This window comes from Vulpes lagopus, chromosome 9 (genome assembly GCF_018345385.1).
Source record: "Vulpes lagopus strain Blue_001 chromosome 9, ASM1834538v1, whole genome shotgun sequence".
NCBI classification, from domain to species: domain Eukaryota; kingdom Metazoa; phylum Chordata; class Mammalia; order Carnivora; family Canidae; genus Vulpes; species Vulpes lagopus.
In genome coordinates, this window is record NC_054832.1 from 67,361,691 (window position 1) to 67,389,578 (window position 27,888).

The 27,888-nt window shown below is 37.6% G+C and overlaps 1 protein-coding gene and 1 long non-coding RNA gene across 5 annotated transcripts in view; one reads left to right on the forward strand and one right to left on the reverse strand.

Moving 5' to 3' along the window:
- NKAIN3 (sodium/potassium transporting ATPase interacting 3) overlaps nucleotides 1-27,888 on the reverse strand; it is a 605,524-nt gene that overhangs the window by 142,737 nt on the left and 434,899 nt on the right. For all 4 annotated transcript variants that reach the window (XR_005989989.1, XM_041769525.1, XM_041769524.1 and 1 more), the window contains exon 4: nucleotides 8,733-8,930. Coding sequence is in view for 3 of the 4 variants with exons in the window: in XM_041769525.1 (XP_041625459.1) it covers nucleotides 8,733-8,930 (198 nt within the window). In the remaining variant the exon portion in view is untranslated. The remainder of the gene's footprint in view (nucleotides 1-8,732; nucleotides 8,931-27,888) is intronic.
- LOC121499050 lies at nucleotides 12,434-17,907 on the forward strand. Its single transcript, XR_005989990.1, has 3 exons — nucleotides 12,434-12,669; nucleotides 15,016-15,165; nucleotides 17,623-17,907. It is a non-coding gene; the product is annotated as an uncharacterized LOC121499050 (long non-coding RNA).

Sequence of the window (27,888 nt, forward strand, 5' to 3'; positions counted from 1 at the left end):
CGCTAGGCCACCCAGGGATCCCACCCCACCCCCCTTTTTTAAACAACAAGAAGGTAGTTAGACAGTTTCAGGGCACCTAGGTGGCTCAGTCAGTTAATTATCTGACTCTTGGTTTTGGCTCAGGTCATGATCTCAGGGTCCTGGGATTGAGCCCTGTGTCAGCCTTTGGACTCAGTGGGGAGTCTGCTTGAGATTCTCTCCTTCTCCCTCCTCATCTGCACCTCCCCTCATGCTTCCTCTGTCTCAAGTAAACAAATAAATAAATAAAATCTTAAATACAGATATTTTCAAGGGTGAAGGGAACATTTTGAACTATTCACTTCATAAATTTTTTAGCTATTGGATAATTATTAATTGCTCTCTTTTATTTTAAAATACTGGAGTTGTCAGTAAACCCATCAACACAAGAGGAGATTCACAGCCCCACAACTCCGAGGGAATTTACCACTGACCTCGGCAAAGGGCTGTCAGGAAATTAGAGGCTCTCTTTCCAATGTCATAAGGAAGCACAACAAAGTAGTTAAGACCATGGACTCTGGATTCCATCTGCCTGGGTTTGAGGTCGGCTTCGCTCATTACAAGCCGTGTGACCTTGGGAAAATTGCTGAATTTCTCCATACATCTCAGTTTCCACACTGGAGAAATGAATAAAATAATACTTTCTTCTTGGGCCATTTTAAAGATTAAATGAGTTCATATTTGCAAAGCACTCGGAGAAGCTTCAAAAATATTGGGAGCAGGTTAAATAAATGTAAAAGCTAATATACAAAAACAAAACAACAACAACAACAAAAAACCCTTCTTTTTGCTGTATTCACATTTTTGGAGGAATATAATTCATAGTAAGTGGAACTTATTTCAAATCTTATCTTTTGACTTTCATTCTTACACTGTGTGAGCATATGTTAGTGAATTAGCAATAGTATTATCTGCTCCTGTCACGGGGCCGTTTACTCTAAGCAGATGGAACAGATACCCATGCAGCCTTCTGAGGATACAGATTCTGCAGGATACCTTGTGGTCTAATATTACTTTTCGCTCTATAGAGTTTTAATTTATCTTTAAGCTGAATGTGTCTGATATAAAGGGCAGAGAACAGTGATGAACGCTGACGTGTAAACAGAATGGGGATGTTAGAAAAGCCATTCTCAGAGTGCTCTGGGCCCCAGATCTGACCATGGGACAGCCTCCAAAGACGTTAAAGAATGAAACACTGTCACCTATCAGATATGAAGGAGAATATGTTGACAGCAAGGATTCAAGACAATATGTGTGTAAAACTATCTCCGGGGAGATAGGTGAGTTTTCAATATCTCTTCCAGGTCTACAGATTAGAATTCGTCTAGTAGTTTTAAAAAATAAGGTCCTTAAAATATCTATCTAATTGTCTATCTAGATGTTGTTTAATGGTTAACATGAGTATATGGATCTGTTTGCCAGCAAATAACTAATGCCAAAAATTGAAAAAGAGCCTTAAGTTACATATTTATTATTACTGACCTCAGAACAGAGCAGTCCACTAAAATGGAATAACTTGTAATAACATAGATTTAAAAGTGCCTCGTAAAGTGATCACGTAAATATTATGAGATTTAGGAATGTTTAATGATCTAAGAAAAACAAACATAATATCTCTTCCACTCTCCTATACAAATTATGTGACAATTAAACAGTATGTTAAAAATGTGATACAATATTTAAAAACATTTTGGGAGAAAACACATAATTCCACATCTGTCTGCTGCATCTTACTTCTTTTTCTTGACTGCTTATTTAAATCAGAAATCCTTTCCATGTTTTAGTATAAAATTTTGTATTAAATTATCATAGTTATTGCTATCTATCCAGTGATCATATTGATGTACGGTAAATTGTTATACTGTCTTGAACAGGATATGTTTAGACATACCTAGGTTCACTATTATAAATAACAGTGAAAAGAACATCATGCCGGTAGCTCTTTGTTTCCAGTGAATTCTTTTCTTGGGAGAAATTCCACTGAGTGAGCTTACAGGGACAAAAGGTACAGACATTTTAATGGGCCTCACAATAAAGACTGCCTTTACCAATAAGTTAATAAAAATTTACCTCAATACTATGTATTATTGTTTTTAAAGTTGTTAAATTAGTGTAAATTTAATTTGTACATATCAAGCTACTATTGAAAATAATCATATTTTACACCTTTGTTTACAATTTGAATCTTCTCTTATGTAATTACATTTGTTCATATCCTTCATTGCCTGAATGATTAAATTTCGTTGTTTTTATTATTCATTTAAATATCATGTGTTATTTTTTTTAAAAAAGATTTTATTTATTTACTCATGAGAGACACAGAGAGAGGGGCAGAGACACAGGCAGAGGGAGAAGCAAGCTCTATGCAGGAAGCCCGATGTGGGACTCGATCCCAAAGTCTGCGATCACGCCCTGAGCCGAAAGCAGACGCTCAACCGCTGAGGCACCCAGGCGTTCCTAAATATATGTTATTGATAATGATCCTTTGTTCATTATATGTGATACAAATATGACTTTTCATTATTTGTTTCATTTTAGTTTTTAAGATTTCATGTTCAAATGTTTGGTAATTAGGTGAGTAAAACATAACATTGTAGAATGAGATTAATTGGTTATAGAGATTCTTTCAATCAGAAATATTTTATCTATATTCTTTAGTGGAAAAAGGAAACACTGCATTCTGGGTTGTAGTATTTAATTTCATATATATGTTTCTTGTTTAAATCTGTGGTGTTAAATTTCCAGAATGGAAATCTGATTTTGAAAATATGTACAGTATAGTGCTTGGAATTTAACTGGACATAACTTTACATTTTCACCAGAAACTGTTTTGATGTTCTCCTTAATGGAGCAAAGTAACTAGACTAGTGGAGGCCTGCTCAAATACAAAACACACAGATTTGGAAGAACAAATTCACAGGGAGAGTTATGGTCTTGGAGCAGACTGACTTTCCTTTTCTGTGCACCTGGGTATTCTCTCACCAATCCAAACAAATAGCATCTGAATCAGAAATAATTTGGAAGCATGTTGTTTGGATAGGTTTTCTTTACCAAATGGTATGAAACAAAATTAAGACGTAGCCTCAGTAAATTATATTCAATGTTTATACATTATGCACTCTGTGTTTTATAAAACTAAAAATCTAGAAAATTTATATAATTTACTCAACAACTCTGAGTGAGTGGCCACTCTGAGTTAGGTATAGCCGTAGGCATTAGGGATACAGGGTAAATAAGGAGTCAAAGCCACAGCATTTGGGAGCTTGCTACTGGCCTTTAACTTACTACCTCAATCATGGTTTCACTATGATAAATAATTCTGAAATTTTTCATGAAAATAGGAGTTTATTCGGTCAGCCAAGTGCTCTCAAGCAGCATGGATAGGGAAGGGCTTTAGGAAACCAGAATGAGGAAAATAAATACATGTTAAATAAATTTTCACTCCTCAGAATAAAAATTTATGATTGAGTGTCCTATGAAGATCATAGAAATGACATTTTTTCATGCAGGAAATGGGTGTCAGGTGTGGGATTAAAGACCTAGGAGTTCAGTAGATACAGTCTATCAGGATGGCTTTTGAACAAGGACCAGCTTGCATAGGAAAGGGAAGGGTATGGAGCAATTGTAGTAGGAACTCAGTAATAGCAATACAAAGCTAATATTTACTGAGAGCCTCTGTGTTATGCACTGTGCTGAACATTTTGCATACATGCCCTTCGTTCCCCAGATGAAGTTCAAGTTCATCCTGCCTCTTGCATTTTGTCAGTGCACATTCCTGCCATTTTGGGTCAAGTGGATTCTTCCTTTTGTGTTTACCATGTCAGACTTTGAATCTCTTGTTTCTTGGCCATTTGTTCATTCACCAAGTATTCACGTGTCATCACTCAGCTACTCCCTGGTACTACAGAAATGAACAAGTGGAAAAGGGCACAACTCTAGTCTTCAAGGGGCTTTCATTCTGGTAGACAGACCAGAGACTCAGTGATTATAAAACTTCTCTCATGATAGGCCATCTACTACACTTGAAGTGAGTGAGCAGGGCAGGTTTGGGAAATGTTCTTACTGGTGCATGCACACAATTATTTAGTTTAACGCTATGCATAATAGTTAATAACATATAACTATGATAATTGGTATTATATTATATCATTTATTATATATTATGTTAGCTATGTGATATTTATGTTCTATACATCCAACATCATTATATTCAGATGAGGTTAACAATTTAAATTTTCATCAATGGGGGGGGGCATTAAATAAACAATGAACCACTGATGTTCTGATACAGAAATAGCTCCAAAATATATGATAAGTAGAAAAAAGGAAGACATCAGAAGAGTACATGTCATATGCTGTCTTTTGTGGGGGGCAAGGAAGATAATCACATTTTCTTGAATTTCACATAGACACTTTGGAATCACGTGCATAGCATTAAAAAACAAACAAAACAAAAGTGGTTGCCCATTGGGGAGCAGAGATGAGGAAACCAGGCAAAGGGGTGCACAAAGGTAAGAGGGAGTACTTTCACTATATACCTTTTTATGTTTTTGGACTGAGTGAATGTATTATCTATTTAAAAAATTAACATATCCTGAAACTTTGGGGGAAAGGGTATCTACTAGTGGACTGTGGCCAGGTGGCTGGAGACCTGAGAGGGAGGAAGGTGGGTGGAGAGGCATTCCAAGCACAGTGTTGCATGCTGGGACACCTGCCATGCTTGCAAACCTATCATGTTCTGTGAAGATGGCAGGTGGGCTACTTTAGGGGAGTGTTGGGAGATGAGTATGGGAATCCTACAGGGGGCAGGTCCTGAAGTCCTCATGTAACAAGATATTAATTCAGATTTCATCTTGAAGGTAATGGGAATCTTTGGCTGGTGATCAGAAGAAAAGTGAGTGATCAGATTGGCACTTTGTAATCATTCCTGCCCCCAAGGGAAGCAAGTATCCATGTGATGGGTGAGGCAGAACTGGGGCCAGGAAGACTATTTAGGAAGTTACTGGCCATCCTTCCGGTAGAAATGATGAGCATATGAACCAAAGTCTATGCTCACAGAGAGGAGGGACTAACAGCTTGAACCATAGCTAGCACACTTGACTTGTCATCTCCTCCATGGATTTGATTTTGTTTCTTTCCTAATACTGTCCAGTTTTTCTTTGGATTCTACATTAAAGTTTAACTTGGTGGGGTTAAAAATTTGCAGGAGCCCCAAAGCTACAGGCTTTGGTGAGATCTGGGTGATAGGAACCTCTTCTCTGCCTTCCACTTTCTCTCTTCTGCTCATCCTGGGTGCCTGGGAGGGAAGCCCAAGGCAGGCTGCTGCTCTGCAGAGACAGTGGCATTGGCCCAGGGTGGAGGCCAGAGCTCCTGTGCTGGGGCCAGTTGAGCTGGGCACGTGGTCCCACAGGGGATACCAGGCCATTGCCCTCTTTCCGAATTCTGCTATTTTTTGTTGGTTTTTTTTTTGTAGGTTCAAGGGTGCTTTAATGGGGGAGCACCCTGGGAGAGGTCCCGGTCGGAGGGAGGCCCGAGTCAGGGACGGCGCACCCAGGCCCACCGCAGGGGGTAGAAAGAGGTGTTGGTTTGTTTTTGTCAAGCTTGTACATAGTCCCTATAGATAGTTATGACTGGGATTTCATTTTTTTCAGTTCCAAGCTCTACTCTCAGGTGGAACAATTGTACAGGCAAGATTCATCAGCAGAGCAGAGCTGTATCATGGGCATATCATTTAAATACTTCCCTCTCACTTGCCAGAGAGCTGCTGCCTTTGAACCCTGAGACAGCTCTCCATAATCCTGCCCACCTCCATTGGCCTCTCCCTGCATCTTTCTAGATCTCTCTGTGCCCCTAATGCCATCTCAAAGCCCTTTATCTGTTTGCAAAGTTGGTGCCCATGCAGCATAGGCTGCAACCATCACCCCGCTTTTCAGGAATAAGACAGACATTTCAGCACATGTTAGGCAACTGCTACCGCAAGTATTCCCATGTCATCACATTAAAAATTGCAATTCTAATAATTATAAACATATTTTTAAGAAATAAGTGGAAAATACAAAAAGCCCATGTAACCATGCAATAATAAATAATTTGACAATTGTGAAACAATTTCAGAGTATATTCTATTTTAATATAAAAAGATAAAATATTGGAAATCTTGTCTCACAGGTGTATTACCCAAGAAAAGTCAGAGACAAGCAACTAATTCTTTTATTGTTGGAAGGCTGACTAGTACAGTCAGGTCTATATATGCAGGTGGACAGTTTTGAATGTTCCCTAAACAAATATGTCAAGGAATTAATGTATAACTGAGGAGTACTTTGAGGTGGCAACATATATTTTATTTTATTTAGTATTTCTCCTTAGTGTGTGTTTTTATGTGCCAGTTCAGTCTCTTATCAAATAAATACTGTAACCTTGCCATTCATTTGATATGGCAAAATGACTTTCTGATTCCACACTATTCTGCTGCATTCTAAAAAATTTAAACATTATGCTATCATTCCACAAAGTGGTTAGCAATTTACTATGAATAATTTTTTAAAAGGAGGGAGATCTGTCCAGATATGAAAGATTCTAGAAAAATGCTTCGGAATCAAAAAATAATAAAAACCTTTAGAATCTAATATATAATTAAAGAGTACTCATTTACCTTAAAATAGTGTGAAAATTTTTAAGAAAAAAATTGTCTCCATATTTTTTTAAAACAATGACTTAAACATATATATTTACCACAGTTTCATATGCAACCACTGGGAAATTAAAGAATTACCAGGAAATAGGAAAAGATGATAAGCATCTATTGACAATTGGCAATATATGAAAACCATGAATAATCAGATTTCCTGTTACATCTCAGAAAATTCCTAAGTCTCATGGCCCAACTTCTTTCTTTTTTATTTAGTGCAGAATTTGTCTTTCATTGAACTAGAATCCTAAACAATCCTCTCTTTGATTTTTTATTCTAATCTTTATTCCTTCCAGAGAATTATATTTCAAATGCTCTAAAACACTTTTTAAAAACTTGAATACGCAGGTTAAAGAACAATAATTCATACATTATGCAAGTGAGGTAAGACTGCTACATGGGCAGCCCCAACTGAGCCATGGCTCCTTTTCCATAACAACCCCCCTACATTCAACTTGGGCTTGGTCATATGGCTTGCTATAGTCCATGGAACAATAATAAGCATTACTCAAGTAGAAGCTGCATAAACACTTACATGTTGGTCTTCTCTTGGAACCTAGCTGCCTTGCTATAAGAAAGCCTGTCAAGTTTCTGCAAAAAGACAAGCCATATGGAGGAGAATGGTCCAATAGCTAGCACCAGACATATAAGTGAGGTCTTCTTAGAGATTCTAGCACCAGCAGAGCTCCTGGTTAAAAGGTACATATGAGTGACCTTGGACCATATCATGTGTAGCAGAAGGATACTCAGCTGAACCCTGCTCAAATTCCTGATCCACAGAACTCTAAGCAATACATTTATATTGCTCAAAGTAATTCCATTTTGGAGTGGTGTGTTATGCAGCAGTAGATAATCGATATAGTAAGTGCTAGCAAGGGTTTTTCAACCTTCTTTCTAGAAATAATTCCAAGGTACATTCTTAACTGACACACACCTCCTTTTTTTTAAATATTTTATTTATTTATTCATGAGAGACAGAGAGAGAGAGAGACAGACAGACAGAGAGAGAGAGAGAGAGAGGCAGAGACAGAGGCAGAGGGGGAAGCAGGCTGCATGCAGGTAGTCCGACGTGGAACTTGATCCCGGGTCTCCAGGATCATTCCCTGGGCTAAACCACCGAGCCACCCGGGCTGCCCCTGACACACACCTCTTAAATTTCTGTTGTCTATTTATTTACTATTGAGCCTGTATCTTTTTTTTTCTGACTCGACCTCTAACCATTTGGACAGAGGACTGAGAGAGATGGTTGGTTTATATGAAAAGTGTGATTAAAAATGGCTTTATTACATATTGATTCAAATAACATTCCAAGTCCTTGTTGGATCTTAAAGGAACATCATTCTTGATAATGGTATATATCCTAAGTTAATTCCACTTTACGCTCTAATCAAATTGTGGGTGGGACAATCTGGTAGAAAAAAAAATGAACAGATTCCTAGCACATGAACCTTATGTGGTCCATTCAAGCCATTTCTTCTCTATGCTCCTTTATATGGAAGTGTGTCTTGACACCAGATTTTAGGCAACATAATGTGGAAAACTCTTTGGTGGGATTTGTTTTTTAAGGATTTATTATTTGAAATATGAGGCTTAGTAAATTGAACAGGCCATTGGGTGTGTTTGCATCCTTCTATCTCTGGAATTAATGCGCATTAGTAAGAATGCTTTGGAAGTAGAAGTAGTAGCAGAAGTGTAAGTAGAAGAGCCCAAAGTAGAGAATGTACAAGGCTATTTCTGGGGGACAGCGATGCTATTTCATTGAATGGTGTGTATTCTGTATTAAGTTAGAAACTATAATCACTAACTAGTTCTAAAACAAAGTACCTGGATACCAAGAGTAAAAGATGTAGCCTCATTGAGTATAGCTGATATTAGCATACCTGCTACTATTTCCATTATTTAAAGGATGTTCCCCATGTGCTTATTTAAGGCATAATCTACCAGATGGATGTGGACAAAAGGTTTACTTACAAAATGCCCATAAAGGAGAGTCTTGATTAGGCAACAATACAAATATGCTACTTACAGAGAGTAGTATCTGGACAGCACTGTGGATGACCTCTAGGTACTGGAAGTCAACAAAGCAGCCTGTGACGGAGACATATGTGTAGTCATCCATCATGCCGTGGGCTGACGGAGGCAGCACTCTTCGGACACAACCAGGCCCATGCTCCCGCCACCATGACCGGTGTACAGAAATGTTGAATGTCATCAGATCTGTATCCTAGGTGGGCAGAAGACAAGAGAACACAAGAAGACAAGCCTATCATAGCACATCTTTGATTTTCAACCTTAGGAAGAATTTAGGATGAACAAAATTATTGAAATGATTTAAATTTCAAGTGAAAAATAACAAAAGGCAGAACCACAAATGGCTCTTTATACCTTATATCTAAACTATTGGATTATAATAGTTTAATATAGAGATAAAGTCCTTTGAAGAGTAACAATTTAAGATTAGTGCACATCAAAAATCCAGAGACAAGACCATTTATGTATGTTCATTTAAAAAATTACTTTGTTCATTTTGAAACTTGTTGTCTGCATTTTCCTATTCATCATCCTTGGGATCACCATCACGGTCTAACATATAATGAGTGCTTTTTTGCATGTTAGACATAGTTCTAAGTGCTTTTTCATATATTATATCCTTTAATGTTCATGCAAGTACTATTACTAACCCAATTTATAATAGGCTGAATAATAGTCCTCCCAAAAGACATTCAGGTCCTACTTCCTGGAACCTGTAAATCTGACCTTCTTTGGATTCTCTGAGTGGGCCCTAAATGCAATCACATGTATCCATATGAAAAGGAGTCATAGGGAGATGAGACACAAAGAAAAAGAGGAGAAGGCAATGAGACCATGGAGGCCGAGAGTGGAGTGATGTGGCCAAAAGCCCGGGAAAGTTGGCAGCCATTAGAAGGTGGAAGAGACAAGGAAGGATTCTGTTCTAGAGCTCCAGAGGGAGCATGGCCCTGTCAACACCTTGATTTCAGAGCAGTGAAACAGATCTCAGACTCCTGGCCTCCAGATCTGTGAGAATAAGTTTCTATTAAGACCTCAGGTTTGTAGTATCTTGTTATACAGCAGCCATAAGAAACTAACACAGGTAAGGAAATAAAGTCACAGAAAGGTAAAATAAATTGTCCAATTTAATGAATAAATTTTAAAAATTGCTTATTTGGTCCGCCTGGGTGCCTGGGTCCTTTCTCCTCAATTGTTTCCAGAAAATACCACTGACAGCTCCAGCAAAAGAACAAAGAAGGCAATCCTTGATATTTACATATCAAAATAGCTTTCAGGAGTTCTTAGCAGAAACAACAGCCCAGGTGTTTAATCCTCAAAAGATGCGTTTTAGTAATTTGGGGGGAATGTCAGCCTTGTACAACTAAGATCATACTGTTTTTCCCTTAACAATAGATTGAAAAGCATAGATGAAGAGCCAGGCTCACAAATAGCCTCACAAAAAAACTAAAAATTGCAGCTGCAGGGTGGAGCCAGAAGGAGGAAGTGTGATGATGGAGAGAGGGCAAGAGGGCCCAAGGACTAGGACACTGCACCTGCAGGGAAGCCACAGGAGCAGGGTCAGCCTTTCTGGATTTCCCAGTGAGCAAGCTCTGGTGTCACTACTGCCAAGGGGTGGTGGTCTTGGCTCAGAAGCCCAGGGGCTGCCTAATACAACACAAATGATGCTCATCGCTACCTCAGTGAGATGAGGACAGTCCCTATCTCAATGGCACAGGGAAATTCTAAGGACCAGAAATTGATTTTTGGAACTGTGAAAACACAGAGGCACCTGGTATGAAATGGAAAGCCCTTCACTTGATGGGATGAGCACTGGGTGTTATACTATGTATTGGCAAATTGCTTTTAAATAAAATATTAAAGGAAAAAGAGACAGAAAGCCCTTCCATATATATGATGGGGGCTGAAAACAACCAGTGTGAGACCTCTTTGAGTAAGGACAATGGGCAAACTCTCCCCTGTTATTCTCTGCTGTATATGAACACGAACCATGAGGTAAGAAGTGCATCCAGTTCATCTGAGTAGGCAAAGCTACTCTGCAGTTTTAGGTTCTCCTCGACTCAAGGAATTAAAATTGAGACAGGGCAACCCTGCCCATGAAATCCAGCATTTCTCAATAGTGGAAACTATACCTCTTGAGTAGCTTATCTGGTAAGAATGAGGAAGCAGGATGTTCACCAAAGGAGAGACTCCACTGGGAGATTGGTGAAGACCAAACCAGTCTGTGGCAAGGTGGGCCCCAGCACTGAACTTTCCCCTTCCCCTTGTAAGATGCTAAAAATCATGTGTGTGTGGGGGGGTTAACATGCTTATTAGACATATGATGAGTGAAGAAGCATGAGATCATGGCACGTGCAAGTGTGCAGGCGCCAAGAAATTCCCATCTCTACATGCTTGAATGTCAGTCTTTTCCTGTCTCAGCTCCTTAAAAAAATTTTCCTGGCCTTTGTTCTGAAACCCAGTCTGAAGGACACTTTTTCTGCTGTCTCCCTTGGGCTGGGGTATAAGCCCCAATATAAAGCCTTGCCCGGAACTTCCTGCTTGGCCTCTGGTCAATTTCTATTACTTGGAGAGCCCAAGGATCCTGGTTGGTAACAAAACTACTATTGTAAATATACCTCAGATTATCTCACTATTAAAACATTTTACAACTTTTTTTTCCCCTTTTTTGGGTTGTTGGTTTGTTACACGTATCATTCAGTTACCTTCACAGTTACATCACTTTATTGATACTAAAGTATTTTACATCTTTTTTTTGTTTGTTCTTGGTTTGCCACCTGTATCATTTGCAGTGCCCTCTGAAGGGAGAATATTATAGAAAAATAATTGCTTTAGCTAGTGAGTTCCGTTTAACACAAGGCAATTTACCTGCAGGCAAACTGCACACTGACTGCTCCCTTTCCTGACCATCAGATTTAATCTCTTACAGTTAGTCCTGATCACAACCGAAAAACTATTATTTCCTGTTTTAATAGAATTCATTAGGTTCAGGATGAACTGGCACGATCTCAAAAGTCATAGCGATTTCTACTCTTTAAGCCTTCTTACCCAGTGGCCTTTTCTGTTGCTGGACTCTAAATTCCTTCCAATATGACTTGGACTAAAATTTATATTACACAAATAAAACAAAAGTAAATTTATGAACTCATGATATTTATTTGTTACACTAATAAAATCCCTCTGCGTAGTTCTCACTTAATTTGTTGGCACTATAAATATTTATAAACTGTACTGTTTTTTGCAATGACTGTATTAAAATTTGAATGAGAACATCGGTAATATCAAATTATACTTAAAGTTTAAACTTCCAACTTATATTTGGTATAAAATTGTATTGCAATTTTGTGTCTGATTTCCATTCCTTTCAATAGCTAGATTTCAAACATTAAAAACAAACAAAAAAAACACAAAAAAAACAAATAAACCTTAGCACTCGATAATTCAGTTTCCTGTAGGAGGCACATCAGAGGAAATGCAGCACAGAAAACTGTAACAATGTTTTTTTATAAAGAAAAATAAATACAGATCACTTACTTTGTTGCAGCTTTTTGTTACCACATCAAAGCCTGTAGTTTTGAAATATATGGGTTAATGCTAAACCATAGATCAACAGCGTGATCTTCAAAATAATTTCAAGTACCTCCAATGTCACTTCCCTTTCACCTCTTGGAGTTAGAATATTACGTGATGATTTAAGCACATCATGGTTAAGAAAATTGGCAACGGGGATTTTTGTCATTTTCTTTAGAATTTAAAAGATAAAAAGACTGATATTTGTATTTATGCAAGTGTCAGTGATTACCAAGGGACAGTTTGGAGAACAAAGAAGAAGAAAGCAAGGAGGGAGAGGAAAACATGAAACCAAAGCAGAAGGGTTTGGGAGGCATGAGGACAGCCTGAAAGAGCACGTCAAAGCCAACAGAAGAGAGAATCAGGTAAGGTGGGAATGCCATAGACTCAAAGCCTGGTAATAAAAAAGGATCACTGAATTTGATGACTGGTTGGGCAGGGAGAGTTTATAAAATGCAATACCAGGATGGAGCACTCGCGTGGCTTAGTCAATTAAGCATCTGCCTTTGGCTCAGGCCATCATCTCAGGGTCCAGTGGGCTCCTTACTCTGCAGGGAGCCTGCTTCTCCCTCTCCCTCTGCCACTCCCCCTGCTTGTGTTCTCTCTCTCTCTCTCTCTGTCAAATAAATAAATAAATAAATAAATAAATAAATAAATAAATAAAATCTTTTTAAAAATGCAATACCAGCAGAGTATTGTGAGTGAAAAACTGGATTACAAGGAATGGACGAGACTGAAAAGAGAGACTTTGGTGTCCTTCTTCATGAACTTTGAAAGTCAAGGTAGTGAGAACACAGGGTGGTAGCTTCAAGGATGAGCAAGGAGAACATCAGTCAGTGCATGGAGAGCCACACGTTAGCTCTATCTGCTCACACTCACATTATGACTTAAAAGAAAATTATTCCAGAATACCTGCTTTCCCCAGGTATCTATTTAAGCAAGTATTAAATGTTTAAAAGTTCTTTGATCTCTCTACTGTAAATCCAAACTTGTTCCTGTTTTCTTCAAACACTTGAATTAAACAAAAAAGGAATTTCCAGAATTCTTTGAAATATTCTTTTTTTTAAAAAATTTTATTTATTTATTCATGAGCAAGAGAGAGGGAGAGACACAGGCAGAGGGAGAAGCAGGCTCCATGCAAGGAGCCTGATGCGGGACTCGATCCCGGGTCTCCAGGATCACACCCCGGGCTGAAGGCGATGCTACACTGCTGAGCCACCAGGGCTGCCCTCTTTGAAATATTCTTAACTGAGTAGGTGGAGATGCCTGCCTACATCCCATTCACAGTAAGTATACCCACAGTACTCGAGTCAACTCAATATTCACTTCTTTTATAGTATACCACAATATAATTTCTGATTAATCAAGGAGTTAGTGTCTGTCTTATTCTTATTTTTTTTTTTAATTTTTATTTATTTATGATAGTCACAGAGAGAGAGAGAGAGAGGCAGAGACACAGGCAGAGGGAGAAGCAGGCTCCATGCACCGGGAGCCCGACGTGGGACTCGATCCCGGGTCTCCAGGATCGCGCCCTGGGCCAAAGGCAAGCGCCAAACCACTGCGCCACCCAGGGATCCCCCTTTTTTTTTTTTTAAATTTTTATTTATTTATGATAGTCACAGAGAGAGAGAGAGAGTGTCTTATTCTTATATGTACTTTCACTCATCCGCTTTTCTTGGTATGTCTGATTAAACTGTAGCTAATCCTCTCTACTTCTAGAAATGGATTCTCAACTGCTAATAATATTCTTTTTTTTCCCCCTGTTTCCTTAGTTGTGACTCAAAGTCATTGAATCTACTTTTATATGGTTATCCACTTTCTTTGTCTTTTTACTATGTCTTATCATAAGCCAGCCCATCTGGAAGTGGACATTTATTTAACAAAATAGATTTTGCGCAATTTTAAAGAGTTAGCATTGGGCTTATATTTATATGATACAATTCATGTCAGTTGAAACTTCTTTTGAAATATTTGTTCATCTCAGAATATGAATTAGACAAGTTAAAACAACTTTCTCACATTTCTAGTTATTATTTTTTCCATCAAAGCACTAAACATTTCAGAGGGTACTGTAGGTCCATAGAATAAAGGGTAAACACAGTGCTTGGCAGTGAGATATAAGTGTTTGGAGCACATAATACGAAGATTTGGAACCAGTTCAAATATATCAACAATTATATATTGTTTTCCTTAAAGATAGGTTTAAGAGATATTCATTCAAACTTCCATCAAGAAGCATCTGCCATTTGTTGGTGCTTTCTTAAAGAATCCTTAGTACAAGCCATGGATGAGTCATAATCACTTAGGTTTGTGCCACTGGTTCTGAATGTAAAGAGCAGTCTGCACCTATAAATACAGAGAACAAAGTGATGGTTGGCAGAGAGTGGTGATGGGGGGAGGGCAAAATGGATAAAAGAGAGTGGGAGGTACAGGTTTCCAGTTATGAAATGAGTAAGTCACAAGAATAAAAGGCACTGCATAAGGAATATAATCAATGATATTGTAGTAGTGTTGTATGATGACCACTGCTAGTTACACTTGGGAGCACAACATAATGCATAAATTTGTTCAATCACCATGTTGTACACCTGAAACTAATGTAATATTGTGTATCAACTACACTCAAATTAAAAAACTAAAAGAAAAGAGGAGTCTGTAGAATAAGTGGCCACTGATCATTCTGACTTCCTGTTTCCCATCTCTACATCTAGGTATTCCTGGGATTTTTCAATTCTGTACCATTGGTCATAGGCCAAAGGCAGAACTAAAAGTAATCAAGCCTCTTGTTTTCATTCTGGGGCTTCATTCTCTGGATTGAACAGCTACAGGAAGCAAGGAAGTCTCATCTGTCCATTCAACAGGTATTTACAGAGTTTCTAATATGAGCTATGCATAAGGATGTAATATTGAATATAAGGGATCTTATCCCTGCCCTCATGGAACATATATTCTGGTGGATAGGATAAGGTAATTAAGTAAACAAAGAAGTAGGCAAAAATGAGTATACATTGTAAAAACTAATATAAAGGAGATTATGTGCTGGAGAGGCTTGGATGTGGAAAGAAGTTACTGTATGCAAGGTGGCCAGAGAAAGCTTCTCCCACAGTGGATATTTGGGCTAAGATCTGTTAGATGAGAAAGAAGTAGACATGTGAAGATCTGGAGAAAGTGTTGCAGGCTGATAGAACTGCAAGTGCAAAGATCGCATGATGGCAAAATGATTTCAAACTCCAGGTGCTGACTGAAGGATCTGACAGCTAGAGGGAAGCTGACGTGAGGGTAAAAGTGGTATGTAGAATGTATGCGTGTGTGAGTGTGATCTCTGTCCACTGAAATGGCCTAGAAGCAATGTCACTCCAGTAGCAACAAACACTGCTGGTTCACACTCAGTAATAAGAACAGAGGTTATCCCGTGGAGAAATGCTAAATCCAGTGTTGGCACAAGGAGGGAACAAGGAGACTGTGAAATGTATTTTGTGCTAGAAAGTAAGACAATTTTAAAAAATCAGTAAGTCATGTCAAAAGGATGTAGGAACCAATATGAAGGGTCTGTCTGGCTGAAGTTGTAATAATTTGAGCACTAGAAAGAATCATAATTGAGGCCGACCAAACACACTGAATCACTGAAAATCTGTGACTCCACAATGATCAATAAGGAAAGGCAGAAAAACTCATTGTTAGTATTTAAAGCACCTACTAAACAAGACATATGTGCTTTCTGCTCAATTTTGCTGTTAACTGCTCTGAAGAAAGTTTGTTAATTAAAAAAGATAACCACACTTGAAAAATGAGTAATTAAAGAGAAAGAATTAAGCATTTATTTTGCTTTTTTCCAGTAGGAATTCTATACCAAGTTAACCAAGTTTGTAAACTAAAGCTCTATATTACTGAAGAGTGTCAGGCAATAAAGATAGAAGAAACAAAACAATTTTAAATTTTTTTCCCCTAATTTTAACAGAATTGTTTGATGCTTATAAGGATTAGCAATTGGTTATTAAAAAATTAGGTAAACAACAACAACAAAATTAGGTAAACAGTTAATCCATGTAGTGCCAAAGAACATCATATATAAATTTCCTTTGAGTGTCAAAAATACTTAGAGAATAATAATAACAATAAATATATCACATTTTGGAACTTATGAAATGTACATAAAATGATATTCAGGGAAAAATTTATAGCATTAAATATTTATAGTAGAAAAAGAAGAAAGGCTGAAAATAAATGACCTAAGTGTCCAGTTTAAAAGTTTGAAAAGAATAACAAGTTAAAGCTAAAAATGTTGGAAGAAAAGATGAATAGATATATATTTAATTAACAAACATTTGTTATGTGCCTAAGCTATTCTGGGTTCTGGATTAATCCATGAACAAAACAGACAAAAATTCCTGCTCCATTGGAGCTAACATTCTTGTATGGAAGATAGAGGTAAATATAACAAAAAATATAGTACATTTCGTGTTTCAAGATGAGTGGTATTTAAAAAGAATAAAATACGGATACAGAAATATTTAACAGCAGAAATCAATTAAAAAGAAATCAAAGATCCAACAGAGAGGAATAACAAAGCACAAATTATATTCTTTAAAAATCTCTAACAAAATTAACAGTATCCTGGTGAAAATGACCAAGCTTAATATGACTTGTCATTGTCCAGGTGTGGCTTGGTGGCCACTCATATGCAGGATAAGCTCCAGTCTTTTACAGAATAGTGTGGAAACATCAAGAAGTTTAAAATGGGAATGCCTCTCGATTCTGTGATTTTACCCCTCTGCCTTTATCTTAGCTCACATATCTACCTGTACATATGAGTGTTCTTAGCAGCATTGGTTGCAACAGTAAAAAGTTGAGAACAACCTAAATGTCTATCAGAAATTAATAAAGTAGTATTCATGCAATCACATGCTTTGTGAAGTAGAAATAAATTAAGTAAGCTTATGTATATTAAAAATGATGGATCTCCTGAACATAATGTTCACAAAAAGAATCAAGTTGTGGACAAAGTAGTGTATGACCTCAGTTATATACAGTTTAAAAAGTCACACAATAACACTATGTATTTTTTTAGGAATGTATATATACATGTATAGTAATACTTTAAATAAATATATAAATATAACAAATGCAGAATATAGAGTGAAAAAGGGATCAGGGAACAGTAAACGAAGGGTTTAACTGTGTTGAAAAAGTTTTGTCTTTATTTCATTGGTGATAACATGAGTATTTGGTCATTTTGATTATGTCATTACGCTTTATTAAGTATTACATACTGCTTGAATATACAAATTTTAACAATATTCTATTTCTCTCCATTCCAGTTGCCGCTATCCTAGACTGTCCAACCACTGTTTTTTTTGGGACAACTGCAATGACCTCTAAATACACCTCCTGGCATCTCTTGTTCTCCTCAAATTTATTTTTATTTTCTTTATTATAGCCAGAACAGTATTTTTTAGACCCAAATGTGTCACTAGTTGCTTAAAACACCTCAAGGATTTCCCACTGCCCAAAGATAAAAGGTTAACTTCTTGGGACAACTTGAGAGGTCATTTTTTTTTTAATTCCATTTACTTATCCGTAAGAGATACTGCAAGAGAGGCAGAGATATAGGCAGAGGGAGAAGCAGGTTCCCTGTGGGGACCCTAATGCAGGACTCAATCCCAGGACTCCTGGATCATGACCTGAACTGAAGACAGACGCTCAACCACTGAACCACCCAGGTGCCCCATTTGACAAGTCTTTATCTCCCCTGCCTCTAATCATTTCTGCAGATTCCTTGTCCTTCCCTTCACAATCGTGCTCTAGCCTTACTGACCTGCTTCCTATTCCCCTTGAACTGTTCTGTCTAACGTGGTCTCCACACACCCTAATCCCCTTTCATAGAATATCATCTTTCACTCTCCCCCTCCATCTGCTTTCCTGTCCCTGAAATCTGCCCTTCCCCAACCTGGGTACCTGGCCAAGTCCCATTTATTTTTAGGTTTCAGCAGAGAAAAATCATCCCTGGCCCCTGGAAAGTCTGGGCCAATATAACTCTTCTATGTGTTCCCAAGTGCCTAGTTCTTCCACCTAATTTTATATCTTTATTTGGGTAATGAAGACTCATTCTTTTGTTATAGTCAATTTTCTGACTCACCTACAAGATGATAAACCCAATATAATCAACACTGTTTTCCCATGCCAACAGCTCAATATATATATTTTTAATCAAAAGACTGAACAAATCTAATTGCTAGGTGTTTGTGTCACAATTTCAGCTGAGAATTGAGAAAACTTTAAAAAAAACAGAAAGCAACCACATATCCATCAAAGTGCCTCTTACGTTGCTTAGTGGGAGTGTGTATTTGTGCAGCTACTTTGGATAGAGTCTTGTATCCCCAGTGAGCTAGAAAAGTGTATGCCTTATGATCTACTGTTTCCACTCCTGAATATGTAGCCAGGAGAGATGAATGCATATACCTACCAACAACCCATATGAAAATCTAGGCATCTCTTTGTAGCCAAAGTCTGAAAGCGCCCCAAATATCCATCAGCAATAGAATAGATAAAGAAACGTGGTATGTTCATACAATGGAAGCCACACAACAACAAAAACAAATGAACTGCTGATACTCACAAGGACATAATTCAATCTCACCGACATGATGTCAACTGAAGGAGATCAGGCTCTCAATAGAGCATATACTTCATGATTCCATTTCTATGGAGTCCTAAGAACGGCAGGACTCAGCTATGTGATGGAGGTTGGGATGGTGAGCATGCGTAGAATGGCAGGGGAGAGGGATTGTCTCTATAGTCAGCAATTACAAAGTGCTGGAAAACCACAGAGTTTCTTCTAAAGCTTCATAACCTTTTTTTTTTTTCTATACAAGAAAGTTGGAGTTGCAGGATTTTTCAAATTCATACTTCCCTGTTTCATTCATTTTGGAATTGACATAAGTTCTAGAAATGCATTTTTTTAAAAAGATTTATTTATTTATTTGAGAGAGAGAGGGAGAGTGTGAGATTGTGTGTGTGCAAGCAGAGGAAGGGGCAGAGGGATAGAATCACAAGCAGACAATGCAGGGTTTGATCTCACGACCCCGTGATCAAGACCTGGGCTGAAATCAAGAATCCGATGCCCAGCCAAGTGAGCTACCCAGGTGCCCCTCAAATGCATTTCTTAAGAAAGGTAGTGTACAGATGATCAATAATCTTTCTCATGTGTAATTAAAATAATTGAGACACTGTGCAAAAGTAGGAGGAAAAGAACCATGGCTGCTGGGGCACCTGGGTGGCTCAGTCAGTTAAGCATCTGCCTTCAGCTCAGATCATGATCTCAGGGTTCTGGGATCAAGCCCCACATCTGGCTACTTGCTCTCCCTCTCTCTCTACACCCCCCTCCACTTGTGTTCTCTGCAGTCTCTTCCTCAAATAAATAAGTAAAATCTTTTTTTTAAAAAAAGAACCATGGCCAAAGACCTAATTTCCTTCCTTAAATTCGTTTGTGTGTGCTTTTGATGCTATTAGAAGGAATCAAACAAAAACTTGCAGCTTACAAATAATGACTGAAGAAATCATTAATTCCTTTAAAAAAGATGATGTAAATGATGCCACTTTTACTGTAGGGCCACTGTGAATGGGAGAGGGAGAAGTTAACAAAAACCTACAATTTGCAAAAGAACTTTCATTTTTCTTTTACATGTTAAGTTTCCAGGGTACCTAGGTGGCTCAGTGATTGAGCATCTGCATTTGGCTCAGGTCATGATCCCGGAGTCATGGGATTGAGTTCTGCATCAGGCTCCCCAGAGGGAGCCTTCCTCTCCATCTGTCTATGTCTCTGCCTCTCTCTGTGTCTCTCATGAATAAAAAAAAAAGGCAAGTTCCCCTAATCCTATTTGTATTTAATTTTTAGTTATCAATTTATTAGTCACATATTCCTATATATTAGTTTGTCTACTTTCGATGTGGATCAGGCCAATTGGGCAGAACCAGGGATGCCTCTGTAAAAACAGCCCTCCAAAAGCATCAGAAGACTTAAGCACTGAAAACAATTCAAATATTAATTATTTGTGAAGGTATAATGTACATTCACAGATATTGACATTTGTGGTATGTAATTGCTGCACCTGACTACACTAAAATTTGCTAACAGATGATTTTTTTAAAAACAAGTATACCTTGCATTTGTAATCTATGAATTTTAAACACCTGTAGTTTACTTAGTTAATTACCAAGCTCATTCAACACATCTGGCTTCTCTGTCTTTGTGTTAATCAATAATTATTTGATCACAATGTTATGCCTTTTATGCTAATCAGGATTTTGAGACCATAAAATTGTGCTACCTTTGTGCTTCATGCTGGCACTAATGTGTTATATTTATAGTGTAGTGTATTCATAATTCATGCATACATATGCATGTATGCACACATTTTACTTCATTGGTGCAACAGAAAATTTTCTTTTCAATCTGTTTTTTCTTTCTTTCTTTTTTTTTTTGCAAAGTTCACTACATGAAAAGAATAACTACTTGTTTTTAATTGTGGTAGGAAAAATTCCTCATTTAAGAAAAAAATAGATATTTGTTTTAATGTGATAGAATTATTTTTGAAAAATAGAAGGAAAAGTCATGCGGCCCTTGTAGTTGTTCCTTTTTTGAAAGGTATTTGGATAAATAGAACAATATTGGTCTCGCTGACCTATGAATGTGGCTGCTGGTGTGGTTTAAAACCCTCTACAAAAGAAGACTATTTTTCTTAATTGCTTCCTTTGCTGAAATAATTGTGAAGGCTGGAAAGAGGTCTGATTAATTGCAAACTTGGATGTGGTAAAAACCTCTCTGGCAGGTTCTTATCTATCACCATCAATCTCAGATTGCACAGTAACCATCTTGGAAGCCTTGCAAGAGGCAGCCTCTTGGGATGTGGAAGTTTCAGAGACAGTGACTTAAATACAACCCTGGTTGGATATTCACTGTAGCAGGGGGATGTTTATTAACCCATTCTTATTGCTTGGCTCCTCATTAGGAACTTTAAAGTTCCACACAAATCTTTGTGTGTTTATGTGTTTGGCAGCGTTATGCACTGTACCGTGGAGGAGAGCTGAACTGAGAATAAAAGCCCACCTCTGCCCTTTTGTAGCTATTTTCATTTTGAAATATTGTTCCCCTTTATATCTCCCCAGATCCTTTGATATGACCACATGTCATCATACCAAGTTTGGACATGCCTCATGCCAACAACAGTTCTATCTATGCCCTTCGTCTAAACAGGATTAAGTTAGCACCAGCCAGATATTCCCCAAGTTGTATAAAGTCCAGTGGCCACAAAGGAGTTACCTAAATAATGGATATATTGTTTCATTTTCTTACTGTTTAATTCTTTTAGGAATAATGCTATTTAAGATCATTTCCTTTTTTTTTTTTTTCTTAACCCCACAGCTATCATGGAAGTATCTGTTCTGGGGTTTTAAGGAGCTCAGGGTGCTTCTAAAACATTAATTAATTCATATTAGAAAGTGAATTCTTACTAGCAGTGAATAATCCCAATAATTTTAATGACCCTAAATGAAGTAGAGATTATTTTCAGCTCTCCTTAGGTAAAGTTGCAGTTGTAATTTTCCAAAGAATATTTAAGTCCCTTACAATTTGCTCATCATGGGGAGAAATAAATTTTTTTTCTTTATAGATAACTACTTTTTTATTTTGAAGATTTTATTTATTTATTCATGAGAGATAGAGAGAGAGGCAGAGGGAGAAGCAGGCTCCATGCAGGGAGCCCGATGTGGGACTCGATCCCGGGTCTCCAGGATCACGCCCTGGGCTGAAGGTGGTGCTAAACCACTGAGCTACCCGGGCTGCCCAGATAGTTACCTTTGAATCAAACTATCTAACTTGTCCAAAACATACTTAGCCTCTTTTTCTCTAAGCACCTAGATGAAGAGACATACTATTACACAAAGTAGAAAACCTCCTCTCCTTCACAACTCTGCCTACATCCACTAAACAGTTCTCCTACCAGGAGCTGGGATTATTTCCATGGGGGGGAACTTCAGGTAGATCTTCAGGGATGCTGGTAATTGCAGTGACTCCACCTTTTGCAATGACTGAAGGAGTAACTAACAGTATGAGGCCACAAGTGTGTGTCTATGCTTGCTTTATTTCTCTTCTGTCTAAACACAAAAGTCCAACAGTGTAGGTTTTCTCCTGTGAACACAATAATTTCACTATACTTATGGAACATTATAAATTTAAACCTCTTATTAGGTCACAAGATTTTTCTCTGAGAATCATTGCATAAATTTTTCCTTGCTCGGCCCTTTAACAGAAAGACTGTTTACAAGCACTGTTCTCTACCCATCATATGGCAAAAAAAGTTCATACTTTCTTAATTATCACTTCATAATCCCAAATACCTAGTCTATATTAATTATATTGCACAACAAAGCTCTTTAGAACTATTTTAATTCAGAGCCAGTTATGCAGCCCTTATGTGACTCACACAGACTGCTATATTTTTCCTGTAAGAACGGTGTCTTGAATATCTCGTCAACCAGTGCTAAGGCCTGATGGCATCTTCTATGTTATTTGAGGATAAGAATTGTGCATCAGGAGCTCTGTGCACACTGAAAGGCCAAGGTTTGGAGAAGTGAAGGCTGGTTCAATCAGTAATCAGAATATGCCCGCACCATCCCTGAGGCTGGAAAAAAAAAATCATCCACCAAGGGTCCAGTTCTTTTTCTCAGAGTCTGGGAATTAGAGATATGGTTTTTGAGGAAGTCTAGCACTTTTTAAAAGTTAGTTTGGAGACTTTCTAGAAACAGATCAAACAGAAGAAGATTCTTTCCTTTTACTGTCACATCTGTCATTCCTTTAAAAGTCTGTTTCCTCAGTGAAGGGCACTCTTTCCAAGGGCCGTGTTTGGTGGAGGCAGAAGAACCTGGAGCACTGAAAGCAGCAGTTGCACCACCAAGGGCCGTGTTTGGTGGAGGCAGAAGAACCTGGAGCATTGAAAGCAGCAGTTGCACCACCAACCTACTAAGTGAGGCTAGAAAGGCACAGTTGGCCCGGCATTCTCATCATAGTCTCACCAGTAAGAAGAAGAAAGCAAAATCTCAATTTCCAGAGCAGACTATTGGCTGACTACTTTTTTTTTTGTTTTGCTTTAAACCTTTAATCAGAGGAGAATTGAAATAGAAAAGTCACTTGCATTATCTCTCCATCCTTCAGGAGTTTAATTTTCATTTATGTGCTTAACATTCTCTAATTTCAGGTCATGTGCTGGGTCACCTGTAATACTTTAAGCAAGTTAACATAAAATTTCTATTTCAACTTAAAAGTCCAGGTAGTTCCCTTATGTTTTACAATTGAGGCAATCCTCAGGGAAGAATTAGGCTGTCTGGTACATCTGCCTCTGTTGGGGAACATTATACATTTACATTTCCAGCTTCTAGATGTGACTCTGATAAGGGGTCTGTGACCCCATGTGTCCATGTCCATACAGACCTCCCCATGAAAAAAGGCACCAGAATTGATGAACACGTGTGACACAAATGCTGAAAGGACAGAAATCTTCCCAACAATCCTCTTTCCATGATGTCATGTTCTATCAGAGACCAGCACGTGCTATTACGTGGCCCTTGGTAAGGTTCCAAGAAGAAGGGGAAGAGCAGATGCATAACACATACCAGAGGCGTTTTAGGTAAGGATGGACCGACATCACATAACTTAGAGGAAGTACAGTGAAATAAAAGGTTGCTGAAAAGATAACAGCCACCTTTTCTTTTCTTTTTAAAGATTTATTTATTTGTCTGACAGAGAGGAGCAGGGGGGGCAGAGTGAGAGAGAGAATCCTGAAGCAGCTCTCTACTGAGCTTGGAGTCCAATCTGGGGCTCAATCTCATGAACCTGAGGTCACGACCTGAGCCAAAATCAAGAGCCAGATGCTTAACTGACTGAGCCCCCTAGGCATTCCAGCAGCCACCTTTTCTGGTGGGCATCATAATACGGGGAACTTCCTTCCTCTTCTCCACTTTGTCCAGAATCTAAACTGTAGCTTCTCTTTCAGCCATTCGCCAGATGGGACTGCTTTGCAGTGGGAACTCAGGTAACTTGATGGCATGGATCATCTTGGCTTTGGGGAGTAGTGTGTGAAAAAGGACTAGAATAAAAAAGGGAGAAGAAGGATATGCTGCCATTGTCAGAGAAAGATCACCTGGGTGGATGCAGGAGAAACGAGAATTTTATGGGGACCTTCAGTAAACCTGGAATCAACAGGTCAGAGCCATGCATTAGATAAAATTAACGAATGATGGAATTTAAATTGCAAGATAATAAATAATTCCATTGAGAATTTGTGTAGCTATTTAATAATTCATAGTATTCTCTGGTTATTTATTTTACTCATGCCCATGAATACTACTCTCAAATTCAGATAGCTTATAATAGAATACACTACACAATGCATATTTATTTATTAACATTTAGAAATAAAGACATTCCTATCATTCAATATGAATGTATAAATGTGTTAGGGCCCTCAGCTCATCATAAAACACCAGGAATTGTTACTGAAAACATTCTGGGCATTTATGCAATGATTCTCAGTATTGAATAAAGAAAGTTCTATATTGGGGATATGTAAATTACAGCTTCTTAGTTTAATAAATACTTAATTTGGTCATAACTATACAGAACATGAAGGCTTTGGTTTAGTGTTTGTGTTTGAATTGTAATAATTTTTTGCTGGGTCAATTCTTGTGTTTAATAGAAATGTGTGCAGAGGATTAAAGAGAGTATCAACAACCCACAGCATTAGCGCTGGTGATGGTCAAAACTTACCCGCGAGGCAAAACATAAGGTAAATGGATTATTTGTGAACACTTTGCTAAGATTGAGAACAAAGATGCTCAGAGTAAAAAACAAACACAAACAAGACATCAGCTGACTATAGGACAATGATTCATAAGACTAGCTCATCCCAGAACTCTTTAAGTCTTCTCATTGTGGACTAGAGTCTCAAAGGCTCATTCCCAAGAAAATCTAATCAAGCCCCTAATCAACACAGAATTGCTGGGGAACAGAATTGGAGAATATTTTCTTTCTTTTTTTTAGGCTAGTTGCTTCTGATAGTTCCTAGATTTTTAATGAAGTGATGGCAGATGCTCCCTGCCTTTCTTCCTTACCTGTGCTCCAGGCTCCACACCTTTCCGCACACACCTCTTATCTCACAAGTAGGAAAAGCAGAAAGACATGGAGAAGACTGTAGGGAGCTCAAGTTGGGAGAGAGGAAGGAAAGGGAGATTCCATATTACACACAGGTTAGATATAACATTGCAGAAATTCTGGGGACCATCCTATGCCTAACATTTACCTGAAAAGCAATCATAATGCTTGGTCTTTCTGATCTTCATTTGTTTTTCTTTCTGATCTTCTGAGGTGGGACTGGCAGTAGGCATGCCGACTCAGTGACATTTGTCTATTGTTTTTGTCCAGCCTTGGACACAGCCAGTCCACAGCCAGGAGTACACATACTCTTTTCTACTAAAGTGAGTCTGGCTTTGTAATTAGAGTACCCCATGAACTCAGATCCTAGCTGCATCAAAAACAGAAAAACTGCCACTATTGGCATAGCTATGTGTCCCCATCTTGCTCTTTGGCCCTTTCCACACTGTAGTATATTTGGCTTTTTATGGTGGTCTTGCCCACTGATTTTATGTTTCTCAAGAGCTGGCATGGATTCATTTTTACATACATAGTACCTGACACAGGGCTAAACATACAGAGGGTAAGTAATAAATGTTCATTGATGAATTATTGGTTCTTAAATAAAATGAATAAGACGCACACTTTAAAATCAAATGGTCAATTTTTTAATCTACTAAAGAGTTAAACATAAAATATAAACCATAAAATCCTTACAGAAAACAAACACAAATATATATCTTAGGATAAGGAAAGACTATACAAACAAAAATAGCAAAGAAAAGGAATGATGAGGAATAGGTATAAAAAATTTGCCTTTGATGACAGCTAATGAGAAAAATTGGCACTGGATTTGAGAGTTGACTATTTCCACCTGTGTTATGCTAAGCTTTGGAAAATGGTTTTGCCACAATTGAGTCTTTTCAACCACACTATTAAAAGGAAAAATATTCCTGTAAACAACACTATGTTTACACAGATGAATTAGTTTAATGCATTAAGGAAAAAAGGCTACATGAATTTAACGAGATGCATTAAGATGTCTTTTTAAAACTTACCAATAAATAATTGGTTTGACTGTATTTTTCAGAGTTTAGTCAGGTGTGGTCCTAGGATTAAAGTACTAGGGAATTACACTGCTGTAAAATATATACAGTTTTACAGCTCTATAAGGATATAACAAGAAATGATCTCTCTATTAACCACAGCCCTTTTCACTCAGATTGTTTTACAAGTAGTATGTCATACTAACCAAGAAAATGCACAATTATATGTCAAGGATCCTAAGCAATAATTGAGAAGAAGTCATACTCTGAAAAAGTTACAAAATTTATTGTTTTACCTTTAATTTTTGCCACCTGATTGATTCACCATCACAAAGATTTAGAGGAGTAAATTATTGTTTGTCTAGTAAAATTAAAAGGTCTTAAATTCTGTTTACAAAGCCTATTTTCCGTGTCCATACAGAAACACATATTTTTTTAAAAGATTTTATTTTATTCATTTGAGAGAGAATGAGAGAGCACAAAAGGAGAAGAAGAAGCAGACACCCCATTGAGCAGGGAGCCCCATGCAGGGCTGGCTCCCAGGACCCTGAAATCAGGACCTGAACTGAAGGCAGATGCTTAACCAACTAAACCATCCGGGTGCTCCTAGAAACACATGTTTATAAGAAAGTAACAAAACTAAATACTTAATAAGAACTTTAATCTGTGTATAAATATTGAATACCTTAAAAATTAACTTGACTAATTTAGTATTCAAAATTAGCCCTTGATCAAATTAGCTAGATAATGATTATCATTATTTGGTATAAAAAAAGATACAACTTTAATTATAATAAAGCATATAACATACAATAAGACACACAACTTTTTTTAAAGACTTATATTATGATGTCAATTATATTAGGCAGAAAACACTAATTGATGAAGCAAAGAGTAAAGTGTAGGCATGCCAAAAAATCACTTTTCAAATCTGAGAAGTTAATGGGTTACAGGGAATATTCTAAAGCTTAAGAAAATTACTCAGTGAAGTATATTGAAAATATAATAAAAGACTTTGGCTAGAAAATAAATATCCTCTCTATAGATAAATATGGTTATTTAGTAAAGGTCATAGGATTACTGACTTATGGTCTCTTCACATTTCATATTCTGGGTGTGGAACTACTTTTAGCTGAAGTCAAACTTCCATTTGCAGTAAAATTCAGTGCTACCTTGTGATTAAATGTTCCTTTGCTACGGCAATTTTTTTTTTTTTTTTGCTACAGCAATTTTTAAAGTAGAATTGAAGCTATGATAACTTAAATGTGGATAGAGCCTCCTTACTAATTTTGGATATCAGATACAGTATCAGTGGCAGGTTAATTTCTAGGTAAGTTTCGTCCAGCTTCTAGAGA